This window comes from Brachyhypopomus gauderio, unplaced genomic scaffold (assembly GCF_052324685.1).
Source record: "Brachyhypopomus gauderio isolate BG-103 unplaced genomic scaffold, BGAUD_0.2 sc386, whole genome shotgun sequence".
Classification (NCBI taxonomy): domain Eukaryota; kingdom Metazoa; phylum Chordata; class Actinopteri; order Gymnotiformes; family Hypopomidae; genus Brachyhypopomus; species Brachyhypopomus gauderio.
The window spans coordinates 568-28,312 of NW_027507207.1; the positions used below are offsets into that span (position 1 = coordinate 568).

At 46.6% G+C, this 27,745-nt stretch overlaps 3 protein-coding genes across 10 annotated transcripts; 2 read left to right on the plus strand and 1 right to left on the minus strand.

Moving 5' to 3' along the window:
* The first annotated feature begins 683 nt into the window (after window positions 1–683).
* Window positions 684–7,374, plus strand: LOC143505590 (retinoic acid receptor RXR-alpha-A). Its single transcript, XM_076996183.1, has 3 exons — window positions 684–841; window positions 2,347–2,452; window positions 4,179–7,374. Exons 1-3 carry the CDS (start codon window positions 775–777, stop codon window positions 4,324–4,326), a joined length of 321 nt encoding a protein of 106 aa, XP_076852298.1. The 5' UTR covers window positions 684–774; the 3' UTR covers window positions 4,327–7,374.
* Window positions 7,375–9,014: 1,640 nt separating this feature from the next.
* LOC143505589 (WD repeat-containing protein 5) lies at window positions 9,015–18,004 on the minus strand. Its single transcript, XM_076996182.1, has 14 exons — window positions 17,756–18,004; window positions 14,966–15,065; window positions 14,500–14,608; window positions 14,296–14,369; window positions 14,125–14,214; window positions 13,364–13,453; window positions 13,177–13,260; window positions 12,675–12,730; window positions 12,501–12,547; window positions 12,287–12,362; window positions 12,087–12,120; window positions 11,051–11,125; window positions 10,794–10,881; window positions 9,015–10,665 (listed from the first exon to the last, which is right to left on the minus strand). The coding sequence occupies exons 2-14, from the start codon at window positions 15,044–15,046 to the stop codon at window positions 10,565–10,567; spliced, it is 1,005 nt and encodes a 334-aa protein (XP_076852297.1). The 5' UTR covers window positions 15,047–15,065; window positions 17,756–18,004; the 3' UTR covers window positions 9,015–10,564.
* Window positions 18,005–18,507: 503 nt separating this feature from the next.
* On the plus strand, window positions 18,508–27,340 carry brd3a (bromodomain containing 3a). 8 transcript variants are annotated; one of them, XM_076996181.1, is made up of 11 exons: window positions 18,508–18,687; window positions 20,319–20,683; window positions 21,050–21,187; window positions 21,399–21,531; window positions 21,774–22,033; window positions 22,143–22,505; window positions 22,650–22,778; window positions 22,915–23,106; window positions 24,178–24,395; window positions 24,559–24,845; window positions 25,472–27,340. In XM_076996181.1, exons 2-11 carry the CDS (start codon window positions 20,483–20,485, stop codon window positions 25,591–25,593), a joined length of 2,043 nt encoding a protein of 680 aa, XP_076852296.1. In that variant the 5' UTR covers window positions 18,508–18,687; window positions 20,319–20,482; the 3' UTR covers window positions 25,594–27,340. The 8 variants fall into 8 exon arrangements, with proteins under 8 accessions (XP_076852296.1, XP_076852289.1, XP_076852295.1 ...); XM_076996174.1 differs by having other exon boundaries at window positions 18,513–18,687; window positions 22,915–23,121; XM_076996180.1 differs by having other exon boundaries at window positions 18,513–18,687; window positions 22,146–22,505; window positions 22,915–23,121.
* The last annotated feature ends 405 nt before the right edge of the window (window positions 27,341–27,745 follow it).

Here is a 27,745-nt window from a genome sequence, read left to right on the forward strand (position 1 = left end):
TAGAGAGAGAGAACTAGAGAGAGTGAAGGAGAGCGAGAACTAGAGAGAGTGAAGGAGAGCGAGAACTAGAGAGAGAGAAGGAGAGCGAGAACTAGAGAGAGTGAAGGAGAGAGAGAGGCAGAAAAAGCAAACGTGCAGGTGATGGGGGGTGGGGGGGGGGGGGTGACGAGGATGATGACGAGGATGAAGGTTCAGGCAGTGCACTCAAGTTTCCAAAACCTGGAACTGATAGAAAACCAGAAACTCCCATGTTGCAACAAACAAAAGAACTGGTTGCAAATAACGCATCTTTATCCATGTCACATTAAAGTGTCACCAGTGGGTTTTTAATAACGCATCTTTATCCATGTCACATTAAAGTGTCACCAGTGGGTTTTTAATACATGTCTACGCATTTCACAGGTGAAAAAATAGCAATGTTTTATAATCACAATACAACATTATAATTATTATGCTGCATAAATGATATGTTTGCCAGAAGGCAAACAGGATTAAAGTGAGCCTTATGGGCCAGTGACGTCACCTCGCTCTGATGTCACCGTGGACATCAGCTGCAGGAGATCTTAGTCTGAGGACACGTGCTAAGCTACCTGTTCCCTGTGAAGTGGTTACTTTGAAAAGCTGGTTCCACCAAGCAGAGAGCTGTCCTGTTGGACGGAGGTACACGTTGGTCGATTGCTGAGTGTGTGTGTGTGTGTGTGTGTGTGTGTGTGTGTGTGTGTGTGTGTGTGTGTGTGTGTGTCCTGCAGGGTGCTCACCGAGCTGGTGTCCAAGATGAGAGACATGCAGATGGACAAGAGTGAGCTGGGCTGCCTGCGGGCCATCGTGCTCTTCAATCCAGGTGAGCGCCGCGTTTCCTTAGCCCCGCCCCCCCTCCACCCCTCTTGCCCCGCCCCCTACGCCCAAACCGCCACCCAGTGGACAGACGAGACCTTATTTCTCATGGCTCCTGCTGGTTTCCTTATCTATTTCAAACCCAATGCAAGCGATGCGTGAAGACCATGCGTGTCCAAACAGGCTCTAGAGTGGACCGAGTCTCACACCTCCACGTTTTTCTGGCGTTCAGAACACACACCTAGCAGACATGACCTGGTGGGCCGGGCCTGGCTGGAGTAGTACAGTGGTGGGAGGTGTTCAGCTCCGCGTCTCACTTCCTCCTCAAGGTTAGGCTCGTGTTTGGAGACCGCACCACACCCGCTCTGCCCCACCTCCCCACACGACCACACACTTCCTTCCCTGGGGAAGAGGGCGGAGCCCCGGCCTTACGTGAATGAGTCTCCGGCGCCCCCTGGCTCACGGGCTTCTCCCCCCCTCCTGCGGGGCAGAGCTCGGGCAGCCCGCACCTCCACACCTCCGTGTGTGCTCTTTATCTGTTGGTTTATACACCCAAACGACCGCTCCCGTTCCCCCAATTAAGGGCTCTCCCCGAGGTCTCCACACAGCCTCATGGAGCAGGTCGTGCTGCAGAAGCTCTTACTCTCACTGACCCGCACACTGGGGCTTGTGGGTAACCAATGTTAATTGGTCACATTTTTGTTAAACAACCTGGTCTTGATGTGCGGGTGTCCTGCAGAGAGCATACATCACGTCCCGCTGTTTACTGTGGATGTTGTCACATACTCACACACACACACACACACACACACACACACACACACACACACACACACACGCGCGTATATATACACAAAAGCACTTTTTTAACCTCTGTGCCGGAACAATCGGTGAATCATGCGCTTCATTAAAGGAGCTTTCACGCTACATGGGTTTTCACCATGACACCATGATGTCAGGGCCATCTTCTCTCCTGATGTTCAGGATAACGGCAACTAGTTTGATGGAGCATCACATGGTTGGAGCTGGCGTAGCAGGATCAGTGTTTCTAGTCCCAGTCAGACTGCTGGGTCCCAGTTTAGTTTCTACTAAACCAATGAGAGAGTATAAATGAGGCCTGTTCTGGTCACTGATTGTTCTTAAATGTGCCACGTATATGTTGCATTTAGTTTACATGATCTAAATCAAGTGACATTAGAATATTGTTTGGTTTTGATGTCATCTGGTATGTAAGACAATATTTACTTATTGCCTTCAGAGGACACACTGGCAGGTTAGGGTAAAATTTAAATGCAATGTCAATCTGATTAAAAGAAATTGGGCATATTCAGTGGTTAACATGGTTTTGTGTTTATTCATTGTAATCTCTTATCGAGTGATGTTTTCATCCACTGGTACATTAACTATGTTGCAATTCATCACTCGTACTGCATAGAGGACGCAGCCTTTGAGGGTTCTGTTCATGAGAGACAGCACTCGTTAGCTGGACTAACCATGACGTCCCCCTTCCAGACTCCAAAGGCCTGTCCAATCCAGGGGAGGTGGAGGCCCTGCGGGAGAAGGTGTACGCTTCACTGGAGGCCTACTGCAAGCAGAAATACCCCGAACAGCCTGGGAGGTACTGCACCACCCCCACCTGCACCACCACCCCCACCCATACCAACCCCCCCCTCCATGCATCTCCTCCACCCATACCAACCCCCCCCCCCCCCCACGCGTCAGACCCACAAACGTCTGTCCCATCCACTACAAATCCCGAGAAACCTCCATCTCCCGTCATTCCCATCAGCCGGTGATGAAGTTGCCCTTCTACAACCAAAGTTGTGTGTTCATTTAAAGAGCTAGTTTACAATACCAAACAACGAACCACTGGCACAATAATTACAATGAACCTACTTATTGTTCAAGAAGTCCATGATGGGTTTAGCACCACAGGCTGTGTTGAGACGGTGAGATACAATATGAAAGTAAATAATTCAGGGACTCAAATGTTTTAATCATTAGTTCCACTCATGGAGGCCAAACCATGGTTTGAACAATGATTCCCCTCTAATTAAAGGCTTAAATGAAATAAATATGAGTCTAGCTCTTTCTCTAGAGTTGTCTTTAAGTGCATTGCTGTACTTCTTATTTCTAGAACCCGTTTTCAAATTGGTTTAGCAAAAAGTGTTTGAAAGTGTAATTGTGTGTTTGTATTGTGTGTAACTGTGTGTTTGTATTGTGTGTAACTGTGTGTTTGTATCGTGTGTAACTGTGTTTGTATCGTGTGTAACTGTGTGTTTGTATCGTGTGTAACTGTGTGTGTGTATTGTGTGTAACTGTGTGTTTGTATTGTGTGTAACTGTGTGTTTGTATTGTGTGTAACTGTGTTTGTATCGTGTGTAACTGTGTTTGTATCGTGTGTAACTGTGTTTTATTGTGTGTAACTGTGTTTGTATCGTGTGTAACTGTGTTTGTATCGTGTGTTACTGTGTGTTTGTATTGTGTGTAACTGTGTGTTTGTATCGTGTGTAACTGTGTGTTTGTATCGTGTGTAACTGTGTGTTTGTGTCGTGCGTTACTGTGTGTTTGTGTCGTGTGTAACTGTGTGTTTGTATCGTGTGTAACTGTGTGTTTGTATCATGTGTAACTGTGTGTTTGTATCGTGTGTAACTGTGTGTTTGTATCGTGTGTAACTGTGTTTGTATCGTGTGTAACTGTGTTTGTGTCGTGTGTTACTGTGTGTTTGTGTCGTGTGTAACTGTGTGTTTGTGTCGTGTGTAACTGTGTGTTTGTGTCGTGTGTAACTGTGTGTTTGTATCGTGTGTAACTGTGTGTTTGTATTGTGTGTAACTGTGTGTTTGTGTTGTGTGTAACTGTGTTTGTATTGTGTGTAACTGTGTGTTTGTATTGTGTGTAACTGTGTGTTTGTATCGTGTGTAACTGTGTGTTTGTATTGTGTGTAACTGTGTGTTTGTATCGTGTGTAACTGTGTGTTTGTATCGTGTGTAACTGTGTGTTTGTATCGTGTGTAACTGTGTGTTTGTATTGTGTGTAACTGTGTGTTTGTATCGTGTGTAACTGTGTGTTTGTATCGTGTGTAACTGTGTGTTTGTATCGTGTGTTACTGTGTGTTTGTATCGTGTGTAACTGTGTGTTTGTATTGTGTGTAACTGTGTGTTTGTATCGTGTGTAACTGTGTGTTTGTATCGTGTGTAACTGTGTGTTTGTATCGTGTGTAACTGTGTGTTTGTGTTGTGTGTAACTGTGTGTTTGTATTGTGTGTAACTGTGTGTTTGTATTGTGTGTAACTGTGTTTGTGTTGTGTGTAACTGTGTGTTTGTGTTGTGTGTTGTGTGTAACAGGTTCGCTAAGCTGCTGCTGAGGTTACCTGCACTGCGCTCCATTGGTCTCAAGTGTCTGGAGCACTTGTTCTTCTTCAAACTCATCGGGGACACGCCCATCGACACCTTCCTCATGGAGATGCTGGAGGCACCCCATCAAATGACGTAATGACACCAGGCCCTCCTCTCGTCCTGGGAGATGGGGGCGGCCGATTGGCCCCTCCTCCCCAACCAGACCGATCGCGTGACGTTATTGGCCGGAGTGCAGAGGGGCCCGGCAAAGGGGCTCAGTGGGTCCCGCCCTCCATCGGAGTTTCAGAACACACTCGTGACGGTCTCTTGCTCCGTCTCCCACCATGTATAAAGACATACAGTAAATAAATATATAAATATATATATATATATATATATATATATAACGAGTGAAAAAGACATGACGGCCAACACAACGTCAAGACAAGTGGACACGAGTGTATTGAACCATGCACGTGTGTGGAATGTTTGAAGAGGAATGGAGACCCTTGGAGAGGAGGTGTGTGAGGTGCAGAGCATTGGGTGTGTGTTGACCACCAGCCTGGCGTGAACCTCAGGAAGGCACGGGTTTTCGGATCCGCCCCCCAGGGCCTCGAGAGCCCCGTCTGCAACCCGGCCAGGCGGCCTGGGCGTGCGGAGAGGGGTGGGCGGATGATTGTGACGATGACGATGACGATCTTTCGGATCGGCATACTGTTGTGCATTTCTTTACGGGCCCAGAGCCCGGCCCGAACCACAGCACCCGTCACTGCAGTGGGGATCTAGTTAGGATGGAGGGTTACGGATCCGACTGGCAGCGATACCAGGGTGTCGTTGAAAGCCCAGGTGGTTACTGACTCTGCACAGGGGTTTTCAGAACCTGCTGCATGGGGAGATGGACCCTCCGCTGTGGCTGGAGGAACCGAGAGAGGTGCGGTCAGACCCTCTGCCTCCTCCTTCCACACACACACACACACACAGTGTGGACACCAAAAACCTGTCCATCGCTGTGGTTCCGCCGGCCCGTTCCCGTAAAAACCCTTCACCGCATGACGGAGGACTCCAGGCTGCATGGTCGCTGAAGCAGGTGTGAGGTCCAGGGTCGCATCCATGGCAACGTCTCCCCCACTGACGACCCCTCGCCTGTTAACCTCAGAAATGGCAATCAGGCTGTAGCTCGCAGCCAGTCAGAGCTTTGGAATGACACATCAGTTGTATACAATGTTACTGCCAGACTCAGTATTGGTGTTATGTTTTTGCAAACAATGTGCAATTACCTCCCTTTCAAATCTTTATGCCACAAACTCCTCAGTCGACGGTCCCTGACCCCTCCTTGTCCTCGGGGAATCTCCAGACACTTAGCAGGGTGGTTACGGGAAAGGTTTTCTTTCTTAGCACTTAACCTCATATTTCAGACCCCTAGCAGTAGTCTGGGCCTCACCAACCAGCTTCAGCTAAGCTAAGCTAGTTAATGCAGATGCGTTTGGACTATGTTAAGGGAGGGGCCCAGGGACCAGTGAACATTTGCAACCTGCACTTCTCTGGGCAAACCAAGTGTCATTTTAAAAAAAGGATTTTTGTTTTTTTTTTTATTTCTTTTTGTGTGATTGTGTGTGAAATGTCTGTTTTTATTTTATCTGTTCCCATTTTCTTTGTTGTTCTGTTTTTCCTATACTGCTGCTGCTTTTACTATGCATCTAAGCATTCTTTCCAAAGAGCGGCCATGACGAGGTTGTGATCTTTCCAACTCCTGTACAGCACACCAAACCAGGCGGCCGCTGGAGGCCCTGGGGGGCCGCTGCAGGCCCTGGGGGGCCGCTGAAGGCCCTGGGGGGCCACGCACCAGGCAGGTTACTACTGGAGGCCACTTTCCTTGGACGATGGGCTGTCGGCACCAGAGTTCGGTCGTCTGGTGATTTAATGCCAGGCCACGTACGCACAGGGAGATTTTGATGAGAGGCTTTAGTTCGAAAGGATGTGATCAGTGCAACAATGGGAGGTTGAGGTTATACGAGAGCACCCCCTAGTGGAGGACAGGCAGCACTGCAGGATTACTTGAAGTATTTAATCAGAAAAAAGTGGCACTTTTTATCATTTTTTTTCCTCATACATAGGATCTTAGATAATCAGCAATTGAAATGATTATTTGATCAATTAATATGATTAATTGAACATGAATAGATATGAGGTCTGTTGCATTGCATTGAAATGGTGTTCAATATGAATAGAACTGATGAATATTTTGAGAACCTTTTAAATGGGTTAGTGTTGGATAAATTTTAATCAGTATTTAATCTGAAAAACATTAGGCAGATTGGTTGAAGTATTGTAGACTGGAGTCAGTGGACATCTGAACTAGCTTCATCATGGCAGTTTTCTTCTTCATTTAGTAGACCATAGGACAGTTCAGACATGATGAAAGTGAGGTGCCCTCTTAGAGGAATAACCCACAGTGTCATTTCACATTCATTATAAGGTGTGGGTCATTTTTAAAACTTGATCAGGTCTTAAATAGAGGTGTGTCAGACCACAGGGATCTTCAAGCCATATACAGATTTGTAAAACAAGGAACATGAAGAATTGCTCTCCTACAGGAAACATGGATCCTCAGAACTAAAGAATGACTGTATGGATAGCTAAATGCTTATATATATATATATATATATATATATATATATATATATATATATATATATATTCCTAAACTATTTCCTGTGTTGGCAGAGACAGTGCCAAGTGCTTTGCTCAAGCCTACTAAAACCAGGCCTAACTGCACTGTGTAATATTCCCATATGTTAGGAGGACTTTATAAATGCTGAAGCTTGTGTGTTCAGCTTTAATTACTTAGAGCAGAGGAACGAGCAGGATCCCAGCAGCTCTGAGCCTGAAGGCACGATCGCTCACCAGCTCCTCCACGTTTTCATCAGCATCCTTATGAGACCTTAACAACTGCAGCAGCCACGCCCGGATAAGGCAACGTGCTGTCTCCCAGGAAACCTTGGTCGCCAACCGCATTTAGACAAGACAGAAATGCTCTAAATGTTTGTTTTTCCCCCCATCAGATAGCCTGCTTAGACCTTTTTGGTAAGATGTGGGCTGGTGATAATTTGTGAAATCCACGTTCACATCAGATTGATAAGGAAAGCAAAAAAAAAAAAAAAAGTCTAAAGTTTAGACCCGGACACAATCATTTCTTTAGCTACCAGGGAGAGTACATTTTAAATTGTTGATAGTTGTAGGGCACCTAAATAGTAAATAAATAAAAAGATCTATTTTTGTACAAATGTAATTTTATCCCTTGCTTATGTATCCATACTTTGCTTCTTTTGTCAGCTGTTCTATACATATAACTGTAAATGTTGATTTGAAAGTGAGGAGGAAGAGGACAGATCTGTTTAATAGCTAGGTATGGTAATACAGGGGACACATCTCTTTAGTAGCTGGGTTTGGTAATACAGGGGACAGATCTCTTTAGTAGCTGGGCTTGGTAATACAGGGGACACATCTCTTTAGTAGCTGGGCTTGGTAATACAGGGGACACATCTCTTTAGTAGCTGGGTTTGGTAATACAGGGGACACATCTCTTTAGTAGCTGGGCTTGGTAATACAGGGGACACATCTCTTTAGTAGCTGGGTTTGGTAATACAGGGGACAGATCTCTTTAGTAGCTGGGTTTGGTAAGACAGGGGACAGATCTCTTTAGTAGCTGGGTTTGGTAAGACAGGGGACAGATCTCTTTAGTAGCTGGGTTTGGTAAGACAGAGGACAGATCTCTTTAGTAGCTGGGTTTGGTAAGACAGGGGACAGATCTCTTTAGTAGCTGGGTTTGGTAAGACAGGGGACAGATCTCTTTAGTAGCTGGGTTTGGTAAGACAGAGGACAGATCTCTTTAGTAGCTGGGCTTGGTAAAACAGGTCAGCGGTGACACCCTTGCAACTTTTGGCTGTACTTTGCTTCTTTGAGTCTCTTACCATGTCCATCACAGAGTGATGGCACCATCTCTGCATAATTTCATCTAGTTTTAAGGAATTGGAAGAGACATGTTATTTGCGTGTTTTTTGATGTTCTTTCATGAAAAAAGAAAATCATTAAAGTTTAAAAAACAAATTCTATTTTTTCCCTCTCAATTTCCATGTCTGCTACTGTAAGAGTTTTCATTTTCCCACTGGCTTCCAAGTTTTTCCAATAAACGTTCGGGTCCTAACCCCTCTTGACCCAAAAATGGTAGAAACTCATAAGGAAATAAGTTAAGCCCTGAGGTTCATAGAACACTTTGTTCCCTCTACACTGCTATGGCATATTTCAGTCAACTAAGACCATGGCTATCAGTACTTTCTGTTCATTAATCACGTTTGATCAGAATATAGAGTAAAATTACAATAGGTCTTGTCGGCATGAATCCTATTTAAAAAATCAAGAAAACAAATGCAGTCGCCCTCTAGTGGCTCATATCGCGACTGCATTTGTAAAATGTAAATGTGCCGTATTTTGTCAGTTGTGATTTTTCACCGCAATCGAAATTTGTCCTCCGCTATTTGCCCATCTGCGCAGTTATAACACACACACACACACACACACTAGTGATTACTAGGGGGCTGTGATGCACACGTGCCCAGAGCGGTGGGCAGCCCTAGCCCAGCGACCGGGGAGCAGTTGGGGTTAGGTGCCTTGCTCAAGGACACCTCAGTCATGGCCTCAGGTCTGGGAATCGAACCCACGACCCTCCGGTCACAAGACCAGTTCCCTAACCACCAGACCCTGACTGCCTCCAAGTTGCTATGTCCTATATGAAAACATTTACAGAATTGACCCCCACTGGTACAAAAACTTCAAATACATAAAAAATAAAATTAAAAAAAAATTATTTATTGAGTCACAGGTCAAGTCCAGAGTGACTAAATGCAATACAGATCACAATTGAATTTCTCATGCAGCCGTCCACACTGCAATGAAACTCGGGAGAACACAGAGGAGTGAACAGGGCAGAGGAGGGGCCAGCCTTGGCTTCCATAACGCAGGAAAACAAAAGCTTTGTACACAACTACTGTACCAGCTATTAGACACAGTAAGACCACAGGACAGAAAGAATGTTAAACAGAGAAGCTGCAAATATGTACAGAACACGAAGGTTTCAAAAACTTTCCACCTCTGCATTTGGTCACACAGTATTGTGGCATATGTAACTATGCATTGCTGTCTAACTGAGGTTTGCAAGTAGGTTAAAAAAAATGTATCAAGCCCAAATGGAGTAGGTATATCTTCATATGCTGTTCAAATATATCCTGAAAAAACTTGAAAGTAGCTGCTGCCTTTGACATAATTCAATTTGCGTTTGTCTTAATGTCCCTGGAATTTGTCATGTCAGTCTTACCCGGTGGGCATATGCTTCTGAATGCTTCAGAAAGTGAGTGTTTCAACACTCGCTAGGGTTCATTAGTTTGAAATCACCCCCAACAAGCTGTAGTTGCACCTCACAACACTATCTAACTGCAGGATGGATATGGTGCCATTCCACAAAATGCAAAGGTGGTAAATGTCTCACATATAAATAAAACTGGGACACAAACTGTTCAACACTGTCCATCTTTGATTCTTGTTTCTGGGATGTTAGCTACAGTACAAAATTCTCCAAAATTAAGACAAACTGTAAGCCAATGTAACCACCCCAAACAGCCTGTGTAACTACAGGATGCGGGGTGGGGGGGTCAGATTGAGCGCTGTACAGAAATCTTGTCAGTCATAATTGGCACCGTTCAACACAAATCAGGTAACAATGACAATGTACTTCAACACATGAAGCACCTCACACTTGAGGCAAATCTTGTAACACATTCTGTCACTACTGGCATCTGACGCCTCGAGGCAGATGGTAACAGGGCGACACTCATCCAGCACCCCATCTTAAACTGGGAGCACTGGGTCTATAGTGGGACTAGTCATGATGGCTCCTACATGTGCACCATAGCTCACTTGTGGCTTATGCCAATTCATAACATTGACTCAAGAGTAGTGCCTTCTAATAAAGGTCACGAATAAGATTTGAGTGTTTGTTTAAAGCTGCCTCGATCTAAAAGGTCAAAGACTGCCAACACTCACTAAGGGTCTGAGGGTTTAATTGACAAAAGAGAAGCAAACATCCAGCTTGTGTTTGGGTAAGGCAGAGGCAGGGAGAAAAGGTGGAGACTGGGGGGAGGGGCCTCTCTGGGGGGAGGGGCCTCTGAGCCTGTGCTTTTACCAGCCCTTGTGCCAAGACTACACCAAGCCCGCCATAGATGGTATGGCCTAATCTTTTTGCTGACAGAAGTTCCCCCAAGACTCACAAGTACAAAATAAAAAAAAAAGAAGACAACCAAACAAAAAAAGTACTAATAAAATAAGCTGAAGTGTGTGCGAGTTTAGCAGTCGCTCTTCCACAGTTTGATGGTCTTGTCATTTTCTAGAGCTGCTGATGCAATGATGTTTTCTGTGGGGTGGCACGCAGTCGAGATCACCACATCTAGAACATGAGGAGAGAGATTTCATGGGTATTAATTTATTTTCTTATTGTGTACACCTAACCTTCATTCAGCCAGGTGAGAAGCCATGTCCCTCAGGAGAGAGATTTCTGCCAGGCTGTTTGTTTACCTGTGTGACCCTGTAGTTTCTGTACGATCTCCTTGGTCTGCAAGTTCCAGATATAAACCATGTTGTCTTCTGATCCAGAGACAATCCACTGAGAAGGAAATGAGGGTACTCTTATATAGTTTGCATTATATATACCAATCAAATGTTTTAAAACTGGCTTAATATAAACAGCATTCAGCAAGAACATGTATCCATTATGAGAAGCAATTATTTCCATCTAAAACTGAGAAAAGTGCTGATGACTGGCCAACACTCACCTTACCACCTGTGACCGAGAAATTGGCAAATATGCAGTACTTCTCGTTTTTGTGACCGGTGTAGGTTTTCAAACACTAAACGATGACAGAAGAGTGAAATTAAGCATACCACGTGGTTTAGCAGAGGTTACACCAGATCTCCTTCACCCTTATCACCCTTCTCCTTCACCCTTATCACCCTTCTCCTTCACCCTCATCACCCTTCTCCTTCACCGCAGCACCCTGCTCCGTCACCGCTCCCGCTTCTCACCGCAGCACCTCTCCTTCACCCTCATCACCGCCTTCTCCCGTCATCCGGCCTCCGGCTCCCGAGCACCCGGCTCCTCAGCGCCGGCATCCCGGTGCTCACCTTCTCCTTCACCCTTATCACCCTTCTCTCACTCCTTATCACCCTTCTCCTTCACCCTCATCACCCTTCTCCTTCACCCTCATCACCCTTCTCCTTCACCCTCATCACCCTTCTCCTTCACCCTCATCACCCTTCTCCTTCACCCTCATCACCCTTCTCCTTCACCCTCATCACCCTTCTCCTTCACCCTCATCACCCTTCTCCTTCACCCTCATCACCCTTCTCCTTCACCCTCATCACCCTTCTCCTTCACCCTCATCACCCTTCTCCTTCACCCTCATCACCCTTCTCCTTCACCCTCATCACCCTTCTCCTTCACCCTCATCACCCTTCTCCTTCACCCTCATCACCCTTCTCCTTCACCCTCATCACCCTTCTCCTTCACCCTCATCACCCTTCTCCTTCACCCTCATCACCCTTCTCCTTCACCCTCATCACCCTTCTCCTTCACCCTCATCACCCTTCTCCTTCACCCTCATCACCCTTCTCCTTCACCCTTATCACCCTTCTCCTTCACCCTTATCACCCTTCTCCTTCACCCTTATCACCCTTCTCTTTCACCCCTTTGATCTTAGCACTGGTAGGCTAGATTTAGGAAGTGTTTAGGACATCACAAGCATACCGTCTGCAATTCAAGATGTAGACACAAAAACTGGCTGACAGAAAAAAAAACCCTCTCAGTCTCACCTTGCCTTTGCTGTAGTCCCAAAGCTTCAGAGTGCTATAAAGAAAACACATCTTTACATTTCAAATATCAGGGGTTCCCAGTTTTTCTTACAACTTGCCCCGAGACACAAAACCAATATTTGTCAGACTAAAAATTGCCTTAAAATGCCAAGCAGCAGCGCGGAGTCTGAGCCCAGCGCAGCAGGAGGCCAGATACTCACTTATCCAGCGTGGCAGCCAGAATATATTTGCCGTTGGGAGAAAACTTCACAAAGGACACAGGGGGGTTGTCATCGTCTGAAAAGTACACGCAGAGTTAGGGCACTCGCACAAGCTAGACGAAAACCATCCTATTAATATTTGTTTCTCTGTTTAGCTTGAACACTTGAAGGCTTTGGCAACATGCCGTGACCTACTGAACTGAGACAAACTTACCAATTAGTGTTTTAAGGCACTGGCCTGATGCTGTGTCCCAAATGCGGCTGTTGACATATTCACAACAGTTATGTGTTCAGTCTCAACATCACCCACTCTTCTTATTTAAGAGCTACTTAGACTACGTATTACAGTGCTGCCAGTCAGCTCTGACTCACTATGGCGTTCACTCACCAGAGCCCATCATAACTGCTGGACACAATCAGAGATCCATCTCTGTTAAAATGGACCTGAAACGAAACGGGAGTGATGACACAGGAGAGAGACACGCCCTACAGATCAGCTCGCCACATAAGTCTTTGAGACTCACACCACTGCTCCCGCGGAACTATTCCCAGGTTCCTGCACTGTCCTCATGAAGTCCTGACCTTCTCAAGATATTTTCCAGATTACTTTAGTAACTTTCCAGACTTTTTAGGTTGTCAGGCTATTTACAAGGTTCATTAACTGTTTAATGAAAAGGGAACACAATTTAAGCATTTAACAATGTAATGCCTTGTATTACAGCAGAGTACCAGAGAATCAAATGTTTCAATCATTTTCAATCATTATGTTCTGGGTTTGGAAATGGATGCTTTTAAATTCCATCACTTTTCCGGAATTTTCCAAACCTTAGCAAGACCATTTAATTCGGATGACTAGCCTGGTTAGAATGTAGGGGGAGGTGGGTACTCACTGCGGAGACTGGGTCCGAATGGGCCGGCAACGTCTTCAGACACTTCCCTGTCTTAACATCCCATATCCGAACACTCTCGTCAAACTAATGAGCAAAATGGAGGGGTCACGTTTACATGGAGTACAACAGAACGCTCCTATGTCTAATGGGAGGTGACCCAGGGAAAGGTTTTATTTAAAGGACTTACTGATCCAGACACAATGAGGTTGGACTGGGGGTTGAAATTACAGCAAAATACATAGTTGCTGTGGCCCTTTAAAGTTTTCAAGCATTTTCCCTGTTGAAATAAAAGCATCACAGTTAAAATAAAAACGCCCAAGAACAGGCTTCTTGGCACAGAACATTGTTTTGTTTTTGACACAGCTCTGATAGCCTGTAGTGAAGCAACTGCTAACTTTGTAGGGGCAGTCATGGTATTGTGGTAGGGAACTGGTCTTGTGACCAGAGGGTCGTGGGTTTGATTCTCAGGCCTGAGGCCATGACTGAGGTGCTCTTGAGCAAGGCACTTAACCCCTACTGCTCCCCGGGTGCTGCTCTGGGCATGTGTGATCCACAGCCCCCTAGTAATCACTAGTGTGTGTGTGTATGTGTGTATTCTAATTGCACAGATGGGTAAATGTGGAGGACAAATTGGGGTGTAAATTCACAATAGATAAATATGGCACATTTAATTTCATTAAGCAAAATTTTGATTTTCTGCAAATGTACGATGTGCAGCTTTGTCACATTTTGAAGAAGGAAAATATTTGGTTTATATGTAATGTGTTTAGTTCATTCATGTATCTAATATTCAGACACTCCTAAAGGCCTCTATGAACGAGACGACAGATCAGGGTTAGCACTCAAGCCTGTAGTGTTGGGCACCCCATCTTCTTACTGATGGCTAGCCTGTACCACCCACGCTGGGGCTTTCTGGGTCAGAGTTTTGCTCCATGCTGGGTAACTTACGGAGCTGACGTCCCAGATTTTCAGGGTCTTGTCATCGGATGCTGAGACAAGGAGGTTGGAGTCTGAGGACCAGGCCACGTCCGAGATGCCCTGAGCAGAGGCAGTAACCAGTGATGAGTCACAGATGAAACCAGTCGTGGCAGTTAAATTGGCCTCTTTTAGTCAACCTACAAGTTTGTGCCCAGATATTGTCTTCTCGAATTTCCCATCATATGCACCCCATATTTTGATTAGTTTATCAGCAGCTGAAAAGATAAAAAGAAGTCAGTATTGATTATCACATTGGGGTGTGTGTGTGTGGGGGGGGGGGATTATTCCCATAATGCTGTGCTGGAAGACCATGTAACTTGTTAATAAACTGACGAATCCACTTACATGAACTAGCAAGCCATTCGCCGCTCGGACTGAACTTCACAGAGGACACTGCTTTTGTATGGCCAGCTAGTGTAAATTTCAGGGTGTAGTTTGGCTTCACTGGTGCAGACTAGATCAGGAAGAAAGATTAAAGACAGTTAAGGAAATTAGGTGGTCGCATCCTTCCTCTAATCCTGAAATGACAAACAGCAGCTCGACGCCTTGCCTCCCGTCTATATCACTACACGAGGAAAAACTAACTGGGGAAATAATGACTCAAAATAATTTTTAAAAAGCTACTGACGTATAAGAACAAATCTAATAAAAGAAAGTTGACAATAGACTAAAAAAATAAAACAATCCCAATATCTCTAGAAACAACAGGACGTGTGTCTCATGGGGTTAGGGTCAGTGCAGGAGCTTCAACACAACTGCATCTGTTCTCGAGGCGGTCGCCGTGTGGCGTTCTCGTGACGCACGCTCTCACCTTGCTCTGGCTGGCAGAGGCGGCCGACGAAGCTTGCGTCTTCGTGGCCTCCGTCTCTGGTTTCTTTTCTTCGGTTGCCATAGTGACCGAGTAGCAGGGACTGGATTTCGAGAAGCAGGGTTCACCTCAGCAAACACCATCGAATGTATATACACGGTGTCTCAAATGTAAGGAAACACCCATGTAATGAAATGAGCCTTCTGGCCCATTCCTGGGGAACTTTAACCAAAACATCTGGCTGATGAACATTATTTTGTATATTACCTTTTAAAATGAACACCGACATCAGAAAATAAGAAATATGCCCTATGTAACAGTGCCCAATGTTTAACATTATCTTCATATTTGTTAATAGCAAATTATTCATATCTTTGGTGCTCAAAAAAAAAAAAAAAAAAACAGGTATCCATGTTAAATATATTGACTGAAATCACTGCACACTTGCCTCAGTGTTAAGTCATTTAATAATCTCAAACGGATCTGTCCAGGACATTTATAACAACATGTCATACTAGGAACTAAAGGCCAAACAATTTGGACATCAACCTTTTTAGCTGAGGACTATATGTGAGGTAACTGTAAATTTGATTACCCCCTAAACCACCCCTTGAAGGGGGTGTGATGGAGGTTTTTGCAGGACAGACACTGTGACAATATAAGGAATGTGGTCCTTAAGATTCCTTTTAAATTTTGGTCCAACCAGCTCTTAATTTTGTGTAACTTGCTTTGATATCCAGCCATCTTGTAAAACTTGTTCTGTACTTAATTTGGCTTAGTTCACATTTGTCACCTGGCTGGTCTCACAGGTATGTCACAAACACAGACACTCCACACTAAAAAGGTGTACAATAATCATTATTGATAATTCATTATTATAATAATTCATTATTATAGTGAAAATAATAGCTCGCTACAAAAATCCACCCTATCAGCTATCATCTTGTTTAGTATATATGGGTTTCGTCAAAACAATCAACACATTCCACTGAAGCTCACAACGAACGTTAAATTAAATTAAAAAAAGCAAACATTAGTACACTGAGTATTTGACGTCTTGAGTCTAAAACGGATTAATTATTACTCCTACAGTTAAACCACTGCACAGATAGCCGGATAAAGCCCCTGTCCGTTAACTGCACGTCCATTACTTGGTTAGCTAGCTAACGTTAACTAGCTATCTACTCCAACTCGACCGTTAGCTAGTGTGCTAGCCAACACTCAGGCCACGATATACCGGAGGACCTACGGGTTCGCTAGCTCACATAACGCGAGAACTCCCCCGCTGACCCGTTTCCACAGCGCACTAATTTAGCGATTAAACCCAAACACCGAGTTATGGGTCTTCACTTCCCCCAGCCTGCTACACGAAGAGGGCCTGAGAGGGGGTGGAAAAGGGGGGAAACATAACACACTACCGGGCGCTCTCAGGTTAGCTAGCGGGCGCTCTCAGGTTAGCTAGCGGGCGCTCTCAGGTTAGCTAGCGGGCGCTCTCAGGTTAGCTAGCGGGCGCTCTCAGGTTAGCTAGCGGGCGCTCTCAGGTTAGCTAGCGGGCGCTCTCAGGTTAGCTAGCGGGCGCTCTCAGGTTAGCTAGCGGGCGCTCTCAGGTTAGCTAGCGGGCGCTCTCAGGTTAGCTAGCGGGCGCTCTCAGGTTAGCTAGCGGGCGCTCTCAGGTTAGCTAGCGGGCGCTGCCTGGTTAGCTAGCGGGCGCTGCCTGGTTAGCTAGCGGGCGCTGCCTGGTTAGCTAGCGGGCGCTACCAGGTTAGCTAGCGGGCGCTACCAGGTTAGCTAGCGGGCGCTACCAGGTTAGCTAGCGGGCGCTACCAGGTTAGCTAGCGGGCGCTACCAGGTTAGCTAGCGGGCGCTACCAGGTTAGCTAGCGGGCGCTACCTGGTTAGCTAGCGGGCGCTACCTGGTTAGCTAGCGGGCGCTATCAGGTTAGCTAGCGGGCGCTACCTGGTTAGCAAGCGGGCGCTACCTGGTTAGCAAGCGGGCGCTACCTGGTTAGCAAGCGGGCGCTACCTGGTTAGCAAGCGGGCGCTACCTGGTTAGCTAGCGGGCGCTACCTGGTTAGCTAGCGGGCGCTACCTGGTTAGCTAGCGGGCGCTATCAGGTTAGCTAGCGGGCGCTATCAGATAGGCTAGCGGGCGCTATCAGATAGGCTAGCGGGCGCTATCAGATAGGCTAGCGGGCGCTATCAGATAGGCTAGCGGGCGCTATCAGGTTAGCTAGCGGGCGCTGCCTGGTTAGCCAGCGGGCGCTGCCTGGTTAGCCAGCGGGCGATGCCTGGTTAGCCAGCGGGCGATGCCTGGTTAGCCAGCGGGCGATGCCTGGTTAGCTAGCGGGCGATGCCTGGTTAGCTAGCGGGCGATGCCTGGTTAGCTAGCGGGCGCTCTCTGGTTAGCTAGCGGGCGCTCTCTGGTTAGCTAGCGGGCGCTCTCTGGTTAGCTAGCGGGCGCTCTCTGGTTAGCTAGCGGGCGCTCTCTGGTTAGCTAGCGGGTGCTATAGCCATGGTAACGCTCGTACGTCCCATTCATATTAATGAATCTTGGCGTTCGCGCGCCGGTAAACAGTCGATTGTTTACGTTGTTTACTATTTGCATAGCCAAATCGATAACAACAACAAAAAAACCCGCCAAACGTTTCGTATCGCGTTCCCCCAGACTATGTGGCTAGCTGCCGTTAGCTAGCAGGCTACCGTTATAGTCTCAGACTGGCGGATCTCCATTCTCCATGCACATGCACTTCTCGGCTCCACATCCATTCAAACAATAAAGGACGACCAGCACTCACCGTCGAGCTGTGTGTGTACGCGGGTCTTTTGAAACGTATGCGTGGACCCGAGGAGTCTATCATGAAACGGACCTTTTGATTATTTATAAAAAAATATACATATATAGCACGTTTTCTGTTTACATTGAATTACTAAGCGTGCGAGGTTTTGATGGAGGACCAGTCCCTTCTCGACCACAGGCTCAGGCGGGGAAATGTGGCATGTAGTCTGCTAGTGCGCATGCGCGACGTTGGAGGGCCAGAGATGGAGCACAACGGCAAGCCTGAAAGGACTAATTTATCACACGGGGTTCACTTTAGACGCTTGGACGTCCAGAATATAGTATTAAACACATTTTATAGACAGTTGCAGTTCATTATGATGAAACACGCACAGTTTAGGAAGATGACATCCTCGTCCGTCCTTCGTTAACCATTAAAAGCGGAATTATTTGATAATCTCTGACTTAACAGTCAACAATTAAAAAGAAAAGAAGCTTGGGACTTGGTACAAAACTACATGCAATAGTGTTGCCTATTGAATGTAGATTTGTACCAAGTCCCAAGCTTGTAATTTGTAAATTATGCGTAACTCAAGACCACTCATTGCCAGTGGGAACACTCATTTCTTACTTTAACGAGGCAATGCGAATGCACGCGAACGAACAAATACATTTATTTCTTTTTTTAAAAATCTGAATTTTACAGTGTTTTCCTTAACGAAAACCCAGATTCACGCAGCGATGCCGGGCGGGGGAAAAAGCGACAGATCAACTTCAAAACAGGTAAAGGAGGCGCGACTCAAAAGGGCTGAGAAGTGAAGCGGGGCGCCAGCGCGCATGCGCAGATCGCCCCTCGCACCTCATCTCCGCGCTGCTAACCCAAGCCTCCCAATAAGAGAGGAGCGAGCCGGACCGCCGCCAGCCAACCTCCCCTCGGAGCCCACGAGAAAAGTAATTTGCCAATATTTTCTTTTCAAATTCCTAGTGTACTGTGCGTAGCGGAGGGTGAAGGCGGCGACGTTCCAGGGTCGCCACCGTTGCGCTTAGGTGTGTGTGTTGTGCTCGGCTAAAGCTAAGCAGCTCGGCGCTGTTTTCAACAAAGCTCCGTGTGTGTGTGTGTGTGTGTGTGTGTGTGTGTGTGTGTGTGTGTGTGTTCGCGCGACAATACAAGAAAAGACTCGACTGCGCTCCGACGGTATGATGCGAATTAACGCTCATGTCCGCCCGCTTGCGACTTCACGAAAAAATATTTAATTGGGTAAGGGGGGTGTGGTGTTGTTTTCTCTCAACTTTTAATTGAACACCCAAAGCAATTAGCTCGTATAGCCGACTCTTTAAAAAATATATAAAAAATTAAGCTTTTAACAGCCATTCGGATGGACTACATTTGCTAGCAAGATGGCTAACTCGGCTAGTCCGCTAAAAGTCCCCGCCATGTTTTGATGGATGTGGCCGCGTTAGCTGCGTCTCCCTGTGAGGCGAAGCTAGGTGGCTAACAACATTTCCCTCCATAAAACCGTGCGGCGCGTTGTGTGCGGATTCTGCCTTATTTTGGTCCCCCTCTTCTGTCGCACACTTTCTTGGCCCGAGACTGAGGTCAGTGTTTGTGTTAATGTACGCGTCGTGTTTTAAAACGAATGTATTTAAGGTTGATCCGAGCTAACGGTGTAGCTAGAACGGAGCTAGCAGCTCGTCTCGCGCTAGCTGCGCGTGCGGAGAAACGGGCTAGATAGCTTAGCTTAGCTGGGTTAGCTCAGCTATGAGGGAGTCTTAATTGTGAATGTTGGATTTATAGGTCGTGTTTGGAGTAAGTTTCGGTCAAGGCGTGTTATTTTGTATTATTATTGTCGCTTTAACGCGACGTTTCGTGTTTTATTTTCCGCTTTACGGGTGAATGAAGCGGGCGAGGTTGGTGTAGCCGCGCGGGTGTCGCGAGCGCGCTGCTGGCTAGTTAGCGCCAGTGTTTACGCGGGAGGTCAACGTTAGCCGGCTGGCTAGTCGACGGAGCCTCCCGCACACACACACACACACACACACACGTCGGGGCGATTTTAAAGGCCGACGGCTGTTAATACGATTTTGTGTTTAGACGGTGTTCACTCAAATCACGAGTCTGACGGTGGGAAAGTTTCTCTGTGGTGAAGAGATTGGCCAAAGGTGACGGACGTAACTTCAGCAGTTAGCCACTGTGCTGCTGTCAAAACGAGCTCACAAGTGCACGATTAAAATAATCACAATAGCTTGTTTCTGCTTTTATGTAGATGTACGAATAAAAAAGTAATGTCTCTGAACGCGTGCTTGTAAATATTAGATTAATGTTGTGAGAGTCTATGTTGTAAAGTCGATTAGCTGGTGTTTTTCTCCCTTCTACTTTGGATGAAGAGCTTAGATTAAAGATATTTACTTAGGTGCGTGCTGCTGTTGGGCCTTTTTTTTTATTTCTCCAAGAAACATGTTCAGGCATATGGTAGTTAGACATGTGGTAGTCTTGTTTATTGCAGTGTGCATTGTGATATCCTGCCTCTCTCAGATCATCATAAATGCTTGTAAGAATCCACAGTTTTTGTTTCTTTTTATCCTAGAGGTTACATGGTCATGTTCTGAAGTAGGATGTAGTCCCCCTTGGATGAGCACAAAAAGAGAGAGAAAACCAGATAGAGCGTCTGCAGAAGATCTCCTTTATCTACACCGGCCGTGTGCAGAGCGGGCAAGCCACCTGACGCTGCAGGTGTTGTGCTGAAGCGAGATGTCGGATGTCACGTCGCCAACTCCAGAGCCTCCTCAGATCCTTAACCCCCCGCCTCCCGAGGTGACCAACCCCGCCAAACCTGGCCGCAAGACCAATCAGCTGCAGTACATGCAGAATGTTGTGGTCAAGACGCTGTGGAAGCACCAGTTCGCGTGGCCTTTCTACCAGCCCGTGGACGCCGTCAAGCTGGGGCTGCCGGTGAGTGATGGTGGAGCTACTCCTCGCGTTTGGTTTCGCCACAGCTGCGTTGTTCTCCTAAACCTAAATCTTGCGATTTTTTCCCTGTCATTATAAATAATGAACCTATGCAGATGTAGTGCTCTGTGTGAGATCACTGTAGGCTGGACTAAAGTAAACGTATCCACAGTTGTTTGCAGCTCTGGATTGTATATGAGCAGTTATGTAGTTTATGCAACAGTTCTGAAGTCCATTTCCTGAACATTTCTGATAGTAACTGTCATATTTATGCTGGAAAACATCCTCCCTCTTGTGTTTTTATTCTGGATATTTTTTGGAGGTCCAAAAAACAGTTTAATTTTAAGCATGTTGTCTCTTGTCTATTAGGACTATCACAAGATAATAAAGAACCCGATGGACATGGGGACTATAAAGAAGAGGCTGGAGAGTGTGTACTACTGGAGCGCCAGTGAGTGCATGCAGGACTTCAACACCATGTTCACCAACTGTTACATCTATAATAAGGTGCGTGCCTTCACCTCCAGCTGGATCAGCTCTCACTCCATCACACCGCCAACCTCCAGGGCTGCACTTTCTATAAACCTGTGTGTGTAAATAAGATTGTATCTGTGTTGGGGCAACTTGAGGTTTTGTCTGGGGTTTCATCTTTGTGCGTTTTCCTGATTGATTAGCTTTGTCTGGGGTTTCATCTTTGTGCGTTTTCCTGATCGATTAGCCGACAGACGACATTGTTCTGATGGCCCAAGCGCTGGAGAAGATCTTCCTGCAGAAGGTGGCCTTGATGCCCCAAGACGAGGTGGAGCTGCTCCCTCCTGCCCCTAAGGGCAAAGGCCGCAAACCTGGCCCAGGTAAAGAGACCCAGCCGTGCTAACACCTGCACGTTGGCCAAGTGGGATAACTGACAAAATAGGCCAGTAAATGTTAACACAGCATGTGCTGGACTCCAGACATTACAGTAGAGGTACAACTTCTGCTGGATCACAACTCTCGTAAGTGCCGCTGTGGTGGTATATCAGCTTGCAGCATGTTGTGTATGAATTACAGCCTGGGCCCTGTGACCAAGTCTCTACACTGTATCGTTTGCATATAGACGTGTGTACCGGCCTGAACGCAGGCCAGCAGGAAGGGGCAGTGTCTTCCGGCTCACCGCCTTCCATATTCCCGGTGGCCACACCCCCGGGCTCTCAGACACCGGTCATCTCCTCTCCGCCGGTGCCCCCGCTCACGGCCAGCACGCCCTCTGTACAGAACACCACGGCCACGTCCATCATGGCCAGCACGCCCTGTGTACAGAACACCACCGCCACTTCCATCATGGCCAGCGTACCGTCATCGCAGCCTGTCGTCAAAGTAAGTCACGACACCAAGAGACCAGAACACGCGTGCCTTGGGGTCCAGAAGCCCGTCTGTGACGGTACCTCACCGTGTGTGTGTGTGCGCGCTCTTTTCTGTCTCCCAGAAGAAGGGGGTAAAGAGGAAAGCGGACACCACTACCCCCACCACGTCCGCCATCACAGCCAGCCGCAGCCAGTCGCCCACGCCTCCGTCCGAGGGCAAGATGGCCTCGCGGCGCGAAAGCACCGGCCGCCCCATCAAACCCCCCAAGAAGGACCTGGAGGACGGGGAAGGGGGCCCGCACGCCGGCAAGCGCGGCCGGCTCTCCGACCACCTCAAGCACTGCGACACCATCCTCAAAGAAATGCTGTCCAAGAAGCATGCTGCCTACGCCTGGCCCTTCTACAAGCCCGTGGACGCGGAGGCGCTGGAGCTGCACGACTACCACGACATCATCAAACACCCCATGGACTTGAGCACCGTCAAAGTGCGTAGCTCAGACTCCCATGCAAGCCGCTCTTAAGGGGCTTTTTCGTTACACAGATGTGTTGCCATGTTTATTTAGGGCGTAATCGATGTGCCGATTTGAGCGTGATTTCCAGGTTAATGTAGTCTTGTGTACGTGTTGCAGAAAAAGATGGACAATCGGGAATACGAGGACGCACAGAGCTTTGCTACGGATGTGCGATTAATGTTCTCAAATTGTTACAAGTACAACCCCCCTGATCATGAGGTCGTAGCCATGGCCCGAAAACTACAAGTAAGTATCGTCTTGTTTGTTTGTTTGTTTGTTTTTGTTTGTGGTATTTGCTGATTGTTGGACGCGTGTCTTTTTTTTTTTTTTTTTTCTTTTTTTTTTTCTCTCTCTCTCCTATAACGGCTCCGTCTCTGCACAGGACGTGTTTGAGATGCGCTTTGCGAAGATGCCGGATGAGGTGGCGGAGGGGGGCAGGGCGGGGGCGGCGGGTGGTGCGGGTGTGGTCAGTAAGAGCACGGCCAGCAGCGGGAGCAGCGGCGAGGACTCCTCCTCCGACACCTCGGACTCTGAGGAGGAGAGGGCCACGCGGCTCGCTGAGCTGCAGGAACAGGTGGGTGCGGAACAGGTGGGTTTCAGAACAAGGTCCGACCTCCCTCTACTCCACGGGCCCGCGCTGGGCCCGGCCTCTCTGCTGTCAGCCTACTGTCTGTCTTCACACACACACACACACACACCTCTTCTACCAAACCTTTTGCGATTTCATTGGTTATACACTTTTGGTAAGCGTCCACTTTTAACATTGTAATGTTTTGTAATGGCTTGTAATGTTTCTGAAAAGTAGATATTGCCATTCTTTGCTTGCAGGGTTGATTAAAAACAGTATTTTTTAAATTTAGCTTATTTCCCTTAGATGAGAAATCAAGGTTTTCAATTTCTCTCCTGGAAACCTACCCAGAGAGTTTTGTTTTTCTTTGAGTTTTCTTTTGTATTGCCAGCATTGACAGATAGTGTTAGACTTACAGATCTGTTGTAACATGCTTGCACAATATTGATCACCTTTGGGTTCTGTGTCCGTCTTCCTTTTCCATTTCAGCATTAAATAAATGTTCATGATGTTTGCTTGTTCAGTGTGGCCCATAGATAAACAATAAACAAATGAAGCATATTACTCCTAATAAAATGAATTTCATTAAATGGTGGTGTTCTGTTTCACTGAAATTGAAAACAACTGGAAAACCACTCCAGTTTTGTTAGAGGGAACCTGGAGGTGGTGTGCACCTCTCTGATCCTGGGCTTGTGCCACCCTGCAGAGTTCAGATCCAACCCTAAGATATACCATCTTACCATTCGCCTTGCCTGAATAGGTGCCACAGACCTAAACCCTGAAGAGTGCTTGATCTCACTTTACCTTAGTTGGACTCTTGAACTGGAGCATACCCATTAACTATAGACAAATGCATTAGCCAAACCTATAGGTAATAAAACACTGGGTAAGCAAAGGTTGTACTGGGAGCAGTCTCGGTGCTTTAAATGTGTGAGCTGTTTGCAAAAGTGCTTATCTCCTAATACACATGACTGATATCTGTAGCGGACGAGATGAGCTGGTGTGCCGTCTCGTCTCTGGCAGTTGTTGTGGTCTTAGCTTGGCCTGAGTCTCTGACCTCCCGGCCTCTGTCCCTAGCTGAAAGCCGTCCACGAGCAGCTGGCTGCGCTCTCGCAGGCGCCCGTCAGTAAACCAAAGAAGAAGAAAGAAAAGAAGGACAAGGACAAGAAGAAGAAGGAGAACAAGCCCGCCAAGCCCGACGAGCAGAAGCCCAAGACGGGCCAGGCGGCCAAACCGCAGGCCCCGCAGAGGAAGGGCCCGGCCCGGAAGGCCAACAGCACCGTCCCTGGCAACAGGTGCGCTCACAGACGACCAACCTTTATTTGGATCAAGTGTTTATTTTCCTCACAGCTGTAGATCCCACGCCTAGCACTCGAGGTTTAGGTGGAGGGGCCTGGTGATTGTAATTGCTGTCACTTCACTCCTGTTTTGTTTGTTTATTTTCTTTTTTTTTTTAAGGCAACCAAAGAAAGGCGGCAGAGGCCCGGGTTACGAGTCGGACGGGGAGGACGCGGCGCTGCCCATGACGTACGACGAGAAGAGACAGCTCAGTCTCGACATCAACCGGCTGCCCGGCGAGAAGCTCGGCCGGGTGGTGCACATCATCCAGTCCCGCGAGCCCTCGCTGCGGGACTCCAACCCCGACGAGATCGAGATAGACTTCGAGACGCTCAAGCCCTCTACGCTGCGCGAGCTGGAGCGATACGTCAAGTCCTGTTTACAGAAGAAACAGAGGAAACCTTTACGTAAGTCCAGCGGCAGACCCCATGAGATCTGTGTGAGAAGCCCCTGGCCTGGTTGTGGTTTGCAGAAGCTCACACTTCTGCTCACCTGCCCTACTGACTTGTACGCGGCCATGATGCAGGGTGATGAGACAGGATGAGGTGTGTGGGGGGGGGGGGGGGGGGGGGGGCTGGTCAGAGTGCTGCCTTTTCACACGACTACAGGCGTTAACTCATGACTTAATGAACGTCAGCAGAAGCTCCTTTTCATAAGCACAAATTTACATTCCAACTGTGTTGTTTCCTCTTAAGCAGAAGAGATTCGTTTTCCTAAACTGGAAGCAGCTTAATTTAGGTGTAACCAAACTGGCAGCTGGCTAATAAATCGATTCTGGTCGTGGCCACTAGGGGGAGCTGCTGGTCAGTCGTTGGTGTATGTGCTAAAGCAGGGATGGAGCCTCTGTTAGACCAGTGACTTCTTTATTTATGTGTTTATTTCTTGTCTGGAGAATCCCTGTCAACAAGTTAGACTGCTGCCAGTGTAGTCACAGCAGTGACTCAAGTAATCTAGGACGGTGGTTTTGTTAGGGGGGGGGGGGGGGTTCTCCTGCCCCACGTGTGTGTGACGCCTGTTCTCCTGTGTCCTCCAGAGAAGGCTGGTTCCGGGCAGGCCTCAGGACCCTCACACCTCAGCGCCTCCAGCAGCTCCTCGGACTCAGGCAGCAGTAGCAGTGGTGGAGGCTCCACCTCGGACAGCAGCGACTCCGACTGATCCCTTCACCCCTTCTCCTTCTCATTTTTACTTTTTATTTTGGTTCGGTTCCCTTTTTTTAAATGTTGTATGCGGTCATGGTTGTTTCTCTGAGACTTTTTATAAGAAAGGAAAAAAAAAAGAAACAATGAAAAAAAAAATGCGTCATGTCAAAACATGATTTTTTTTTTTTTTTTTTTTTTTTTTTTTGGGTTTGTTTTTGAGGGGGGAAAATACCATTAAGGGGGGGACAGGGAGAATAAATTAATACATCAGTTATTTCTACTGACTTTGAAAGGGATGTCCAGATCAACCAAACTACGAACAAAGATTTTTTTTTAAACATTTGTGGAATGACGGGCGACAGAACCTTCCTGACCCAGTGATATTTGTAAATGAGCTGGCATTACAAAGCAACCAGTGGTGCGCGTGTGTGTGCGCCCGTGTGTGTTTGTGTGTACAGGAAATCGAGGACAAGCTCACAGAACTTTTTCCTTGTTATCCTCCAACCCTCTTCACCCATCAACACATTCTTTGTCCTGCAGGCTGTGCTGTATTTATTTTTTTATTTCATTCTTTCTTTAAATTGTGCCTCCCCACACCCAGTCTTTGTGCCATCAGTGCAGTTATGTTTTTAGCATTTTCTTTTCCTTTTTGAATTGCTAGGCGGAACTGTCTTTTATGTTTATAAAAGTCAATCATATGGTGTCTGTGTGCGTGTGCATGTTCACAAAAAAAAGGCTCTGTAATCTAGTAAATCGACATCTGCTCAGTATCACACGCTCTCCTATAGCGGAGCACTGGTTTGTTTCGGAGTTTTAGACTTGGTGTTTTTGCTCCTCCATCATAACTGTTTTGTTGAAGTGCTCCACAGGAAGGTTGTGATGAAACAAACATCTGCTGGATGTTCAGAGCATTAAAACGCAACGTCTTCCTCCTTTGCTACACCGTCTTCAGAAGTGAATGTATACGACTTTGAATAACTCCACCCTGACAGGGCAGACGTCACGATCGCTACTGGCTTCCTTAGCAGGAAGCGGCCGTGGAGTGGCCGTCCCATGAGGGACCTTTTCTCTACTGCAAAATCTTGATTGCTGTTTTGTAGAATAGAACTCGGACACTCAGTGTTGGATGATGGTAAATGAATCACAAAGTCTTCCTCTAGTCATAGTCATGCAAAATTGATTTCTGAATGTAAAACAGCAGGTTTCACATTTCGTTAGCTTCTCTGTTTTTTAAATCAACGAATGATCATATAGTGCCCTGATACATGCTCCAAGCCCCCCTGCCGTGCTGCCTGTGTGTTATGTACCATTCCCTCATTTAAATCTTCTGGTTTTAAATTGAATATATAATTTGTTTAATTAGATGCAATTGATTTAGCCACTCATCCTTTTTAAAAAAAAACCGTTCTCTTTCAAGATGCAGTATGCCTTAATTTTCTTCAAAGAACCAAATTCAGGAGGGTCATTAACCTACACTAATTAAAACACTAATGGATGAAGTTTATGATGGTTTTGAGACGCTCTTTGTCCATATCTGAGTTCTGTCTATTCTGAGCGTTATTAGTGCCCCCCCACCCACCTGCCCCCTTCCATAATTTCCTGATGATAATTTTCATTGAGCCCTATTGGGTTTACCAGATACAAGAGTGATATCTTTTAGAAACAGACTGAAAACTATAAATATATATATATATATAAATATATGGAATTATATATACATCTTCTAGTTCATTTTTAGGCCCTGGTAAAAAAAAAAAAGAAAAGATAACTCCTTTTTATATTTTGGAAAACAAATGTTTACTTTTTATCTTTGACGCATGCCAGTTTATTGTATCTTTCTTATACTTTTTTTGAGCTGTTTATAGTTTATCTTCCTGTAAATGTCAGTCATTGGAACAACAACAACAACAGAGTTAAGGGTTCAGTGTCAGTAGATTTAGGCTTGTTTACTTCCACATGGGCCAGAGGACAGAGCAGGATGGAGAGAGGCTAACGCTGGATGTAATCACCTACCTGGCATTTATGCCGGGTAAATTCTGTTTTTCATAAAATAAAAGACATAAATACCCTTGCGGTGTGCCCTTATTTTCTGCCCTTTTATACGGGATGCCTCTCTGCCATTTGCTTATTTGCTGAATATCTGGTCCATTTATTGTAGGGATGCCCAG

What these genes read in the sequence shown, in the direction of transcription:
- LOC143505590 (XM_076996183.1), top strand. Translation starts at nt 775, where the DNA reads ATGAGAGACATGCAGATGGACAAGAGTGAGCTGGGCTGCCTGCGGGCC. An exon ending in CATCGTGCTCTTCAATCCAG is followed by an intron (nt 842 to 2,346) that starts GTGAGCGCCGCG and finishes TCCCCCTTCCAG; the next exon opens with ACTCCAAAGGCCTGTCCAAT. An exon ending in TACCCCGAACAGCCTGGGAG is followed by an intron (nt 2,453 to 4,178) that starts GTACTGCACCAC and finishes TGTGTGTAACAG; the next exon opens with GTTCGCTAAGCTGCTGCTGA.
- LOC143505589 (XM_076996182.1), bottom strand. Translation starts at nt 15,046, where the DNA reads ATGGCAACCGAAGAAAAGAAACCAGAGACGGAGGCCACGAAGACGCAA. An exon ending in CAATATCTGGGCACAAACTT is followed by an intron (nt 14,215 to 14,295) that starts GTAGGTTGACTA and finishes GCCTCTGCTCAG; the next exon opens with GGCATCTCGGACGTGGCCTG. An exon ending in GTGCCTTAAAACACTAATTG is followed by an intron (nt 12,363 to 12,500) that starts GTAAGTTTGTCT and finishes TGTACTTTTCAG; the next exon opens with ACGATGACAACCCCCCTGTG.
- brd3a (XM_076996174.1), top strand. Translation starts at nt 20,483, where the DNA reads ATGTCGGATGTCACGTCGCCAACTCCAGAGCCTCCTCAGATCCTTAAC. An exon ending in CATCGCAGCCTGTCGTCAAA is followed by an intron (nt 22,034 to 22,142) that starts GTAAGTCACGAC and finishes TCTGTCTCCCAG; the next exon opens with AAGAAGGGGGTAAAGAGGAA. An exon ending in AGCACCGTCCCTGGCAACAG is followed by an intron (nt 24,396 to 24,558) that starts GTGCGCTCACAG and finishes TTTTTTTTTAAG; the next exon opens with GCAACCAAAGAAAGGCGGCA.